This window comes from Glycine max, chromosome 6 (assembly GCF_000004515.6).
Source record: "Glycine max cultivar Williams 82 chromosome 6, Glycine_max_v4.0, whole genome shotgun sequence".
NCBI classification, from domain to species: domain Eukaryota; kingdom Viridiplantae; phylum Streptophyta; class Magnoliopsida; order Fabales; family Fabaceae; genus Glycine; species Glycine max.
The window spans coordinates 9890776-9896404 of NC_038242.2; the positions used below are offsets into that span (position 1 = coordinate 9890776).

The following is a 5629-nucleotide window of genomic DNA, read 5'->3' on the forward strand; positions in this document are numbered from 1 at the left end:
CTTCCACCAAGCAAACCCTTAGATTGAAATAACACCTAATCTGTACGAGATTCAACAACTAAAACAATTGGTACATAGTCCCAAGGGGACGACATCCTCAGAAAAGAAAGAGTTAGCGGCACCACCAACACCTTTATCTGTCTTAATTATGAGATAGAGTCCTTTGGGAACAATCAATACCCTAGCTTGTGAGGGATATGGAAAATTACTGCTTTAGAATTTATTTGAAATAGAATATGGGGGCTGAAAACTATTGCCAAAGGTCCATTTGGATGACCTTATTCCAAGAATTATGTTAACCCTAGCAAGATACCATTGTTGTCAAATTACATGGAAAATTTTATGGGCTATAGTATAAAGAAAAATGGTCTAAAATTTGGAAATTCAGGGGAGGATTCAATTTTATGGATGTTGAGAATAGCTTTTATATCGTTAAGGCAAATCTACTTGAGTAGGAGAAGATGATTTCAGATAGCCCATGAATGAGGTTCAATAATTACTTGGTAGTAACAAAATGAAATTCAAAATTTGCATCTCCCCACCCAAAAGTGGAAAAAAATCACGGTTTAATTGGATTAGGTTTCCATGTTTAAAATTGGTCTATTATGACGAGAGATTTTTACTGGCTAACCATGGCACCTGTAGTTGGTAGACCCATTAAAGTTTATAGTAGCAATGTCAAGGTGGTGAGAGCCATTTGCTCGTATTTGTGTTGAGTTTTATCTTACTCCCTGTGGCGGGAAAAGTGACCTAAAGACGATGACCATTGATACAAAGTCAAATATGAGAGTTTCCATATTATTTGTGTTGAAAGTAGCTATTCTATCCATTAAGTGAAAAATTGTCTCGTGGTGCTTATCATAGAACATTTTTTTTTCACTTTTTGTAAAATAATTTTCTAAATCAATATAACAAGATTAGAAATAAAAAAAATTGGTATTTTTACTTCTTACAAAAAGTGTATTGGTTGTATTCTTATATTTAATTGTAAATGATATGAAAAATAAGTTTTGGTTCATTATCATTTGATCTTACACAAAAAATTATTGCAAAATTGGCTCAAAATTAATTAAATCGATATTGTTATCAATTGCACAATGCTGGAGACAACATTTTACCTTTTAAACCATGCATTTTAAACTTGTAATGTATTAGGAGATTAAAATAATTTTTTTTGGCTAATATTTTTTCAACTAATGTTATACATTAATAACACAATTTGGAGGAAGAATAAATAGCGACTTAAATAAAATTTAACATCTATAATATTATATATATATATATATATATATATATATATATATATATATATATAGATTTATTTATTGGTCTTCCATAATTTTCTTGCCCATTTGTATTTTTATTAAATTTTTCTGTTTGAATTTAGTATCTAACATGCTATCCCGTTGTTTTACTTCATTATTAACTTAAGTTCTTATGGAATTATAAGCTTTTGATATAAGTTTTTTCTTACAGTGAAAAATTCTGCTTTCTAATAATATATATCTACTAATCACATTATCATTAAGGGATTTTGAAGTGACATTCTAAAATAAATAAAAAAATTAATTACTCAAGTAAATATTAGATCCAATTTTTTAGTGAATTAATAAAAAAAATCACAAATTTACATAAAACTTATTTAAATTATAAATAATAATATTAAAGAAAAACTTAATCTTGAAAAAAATCAATACAGTATTATTTTATAACTTTTAGCTGAAGCAACCTAATAAAAAAAAGAAAAAAGTAGAAAGAGTAGTTACTTTTTGTCTTTTGTTATGATGAAAGCACCAGGGAAATTATTAATTAAATACTTCTAAAACAGACAAAGCATATAAGCTCAGGAAACGCTCAAGTTTGTTTCATCGGATGAGGTGAAATTTGACTTGCATAAACATTAGTGTAATCCTTTATCCTTCCATGCAGTGTTGGAATACACAAATTAATTATATTTTAATTATATTACAAATTGGTGGACCTGCAAAAGTCCAATATTTTTCTCAAGATAATGACCTGGCTTATGGCTAGGTATAAGCAAAACAGCACAGGCTTACATGCAGGTACAGGTTAGTCTGAGTGAGTGAGAGGTTTTAACAGTTAGGCTTAGAGTTATCAGTTTTTTAATAATCCTATATTCCAGGGGTCCCAAAAGAAAGATTTCAGAAGACAAGGTAGTACACACCAAAAAGCACTATATATGAATGACGGTTACTTTTGACTTCAATATATGTGCTGGTGTTTTCCGAGGCTCTACACGTCACTGCTTCACACCCTTGTTTGAAATATCCTTTTAAGGTGCGTTTGGATATATTACTATGTTAAAACCAAGTTGAATTCAATTGTTTTTCAAACATACATTTAATTAATAAAAAATATCAAGGTTCTAGAAAGACTTGCTTTATTCAAATAATAATATTTTCATATTTTTATTATCATATCATTTATTACTTCTTATCTTATATATTTATTACAAAGTAACTCTTTTCCTGAAAATGTACTCCACCACCGATAGTATTCAAATTAAGTGTTAATTTTTATTTTACCATGACATGACATAATTAGGCTGGGAGTAAGGTGCATTTTTACATGTTACATTGTACATAGTATAGCTCTAACGTTCACATTACGAACCCTGGGCCCCCTCATGAAACTGCTATTCATGTGTATAGACTCCACTAGGGACGGTTTCACTCTGATAATAAAGTGGTCTGCTATATGCCAAATTTGCTTACAATTGTTTGTTTCAAAAATGAATTGCTAGCACAATATATATGCATGGTTTCCCCATCCTAATTCAGATACACAGTTCTCTATTTTATATATATATCACCATTATTGTTAACATTTTCTCCCTTGATCACTAAAATACTTTATAAGTATAATAAACCTTTACAAAGAGAAATTCAACAATGGTGTCAAGCAGACGACCAGCAAGGTTTCAAAAGCCCGATTTCATGCAGACCAAACCAATCGGAGAAGAAAAGCTGGAAGTGTTAAGGGTAAGGCTGTGAATTGTGAGTATATATGATATTAATATATAATTTCTTTCATTATAGTATAAAAATTGGTACTTTTTTTTCCTTTGTTCTTGATGATTCATAGGTTGCTGCTGCTGCTGTTTTTCTTAACGAACAAAATCCTGAAGGGGAATCCTCGGTAAGTGTTCAACTTTCAACAAGTAAACATAAAATGCTTTTGATTATTAATTGGAGAAACTTCAAGTTAAAACAGTTACCGATGATTTTTTATTATTGTTTAAACATAGTTTCAGGAACAGGAAGTGATGACTAATACTGGATATGGAAAAAATGTGAGGGACGAAACAGATAACAATGACAATGGAATGGAACTGCTGGCAACAGTTGCAACTAGAATTATTACGAAGAGGGTGGAGAAGAAGAAGCTGAGGAAGGAGAAGTTGAGGAAGAAGAAGCTGCCACTGCCACTGGACTTAAGATGGGGGAATCAAAAACTGAGGGCCTTCTCGTAGGGATTAAAGAAAACAACACCCCCTGATGAAGAATCACAGTGATTTCGCGAATAAAAAAAATCAATTTGTACTGAATAATGTTTCAAAGAGTCCTTAATTAATGTTCTCGTGTCAAATTGAGATACATGAATTATATTTGACTCAACCAACAGAGAAAAATAGAGGTGAAAGAAAAAACTACACATGATTCGATCTCATAACTAACTCTATCTGCTTGAGTTCGGATGATTGTGTAGTATTTGATTTGATGTAATAAATTATCTATATTAATTTATATATAAATAAATAATTATATGTATCTTATAATTTCGCAGCTAAGTACTAGAGTAACATATATACCAACTTTTAGAAGTGAGTAAATGACAGACTGGTTAATACAGATTTATTGTTTTCTTTATTTGACTTGAAATTTTAATTAAGGCTTTGAGTCATTTATTTAAATGACTTGATCAAGACAAAAAATTTACAACAGTAGATTAACTTGATTTATCTAGCATAATATTTTAACATTAACATTATGTATAATTAAATCCTATCATAAAAGAAAGTATAAAACTTTTTTTAAAACTAACATATATTTAACTATGTATGTTTTGATATAAATAATACATTATAAATAAAAAGATTTATTATTAATTACAATGAAGGACCATCATATCAGATTATGGAAGACTCAAATCGGAATTGAATTGATGGATGTTGGTAATGATTGTTATATGGTCGAATTTGATGCGAAAGATGATAAGGAGAAAGTCACCATTGATGTACCATGGGTGCTTTTTGATCATTATTTTTCAGTCAAGGTATGAAGTCTTAAGTTTATCTCCTCTTATAGAAGAAACATTGGGGGGAGGGGGGCAGGGAGGAGCGTGTTATTTGTAAGGATAAAAAACATAGATCTTAAAATTTATAATAACTTTCATCTTGCTCAATCAATTAAATTATATTTCTTTATTGATGATCAAAGTATTAATATAAATGCCGAAAAATTATACACCAAAATAATATGATCAATATGGTTACATTTAAGGAAAAGAGATACAAAGAGAAAAAACTAATAAGTATATATAAAGCATTTATATTTTTTAATAATGAAAGAGAAACAATTAATAAATATAATTAAAAGAGGCCTTACAATTAAATATATTTTTTCATACAAAAAAATACTTCATTTTATAATTTTTTTAAACTATTTAAATTTTTTATTACCATCTTTATGAGATCCTCACGTCACCCATTTGTCTTTTTAATAAATAGGCAAACTCATTTACCTCAACACACCACAATTGCAAGAAACTAGCTATCATACTCCCTTACCATGTCTATGCGCAAATACTCCCTTCCTCCTTCTCCTCTGGGAAGGAAGAGTTCCGTCCCTCCCCCAAAGGTAGCTGGATGCATAAGCTAATTGTTTGAATTTTCCATTTTTATAGAATTTTGTGGTTAATTTGCTTCTTAATTTTATATATGTAATTACATGCACATCACATTTGAGTAATTCATGTATATATCGTGTTTGTTTTAATATGGTTCTTGCAGGAAGAGAAACCCACCGAATCTGAAAATTCGAACCCGGCGAAAGCATGTCCTAATAGTACTGGAGCCAGCAGGAAGCGGAAAGCTAAGTAAGAATAAGATAGGGTGCAACTATATATTAATATTCCATTATCAATTAGTGTTATGGACTTGGATTTAGCATAAGTCGAAATTACTCAGTAACTAAATCAATTTACTCGTGTTTTGGCCGATCTAGTTTTGATTTCGTTTTAGATATACGATCGAATTGATGCCTGTTAGAAAAGTTCTAATAAATGGGGACTGATCATGAATCAGTATTAGTAATCTAAATAATTTATAAGCTTTAATTATGAGATATGTTGATGCAAGTTTTACATTTGGAAACAAGAAACACTGATTTAACTTCTTCTTTGGATTCATGAATATTTTTGTGTGTGGAACTAAATGTTATAAGAAACATTTTTAATTCTCTCTAGAACATTAAGTATGAACATATATTTACTAAAAGAAATTCATCAATGGTATTAAGCAGGGAACCGATAAGCAGGGAAGATGACGAAAAGATGGAAATCTTAACGGTAAGGGTATGAATATATGATCTAACTTTAACTTGATATC

General features: G+C 29.8%; 1 protein-coding gene and 1 long non-coding RNA gene across 2 annotated transcripts; both read left to right on the forward strand.

Annotated features, from left to right (window-relative positions):
* The first annotated feature begins 2847 nt into the window (after positions 1-2847).
* On the forward strand, positions 2848-3698 carry LOC102665666 (uncharacterized). The gene is made up of 3 exons (XM_006581547.4): positions 2848-3002; positions 3106-3159; positions 3269-3698. Exons 1-3 carry the CDS (start codon positions 2913-2915, stop codon positions 3491-3493), a joined length of 369 nt encoding a protein of 122 aa, XP_006581610.1. The 5' UTR covers positions 2848-2912; the 3' UTR covers positions 3494-3698.
* A 1051-nt stretch (positions 3699-4749) lies between these two features.
* LOC102665864 (uncharacterized) lies at positions 4750-5595 on the forward strand. Its single transcript, XR_414669.4, has 3 exons — positions 4750-4880; positions 5033-5118; positions 5544-5595. It is a non-coding gene; the product is annotated as an uncharacterized lncRNA (long non-coding RNA).
* The last annotated feature ends 34 nt before the right edge of the window (positions 5596-5629 follow it).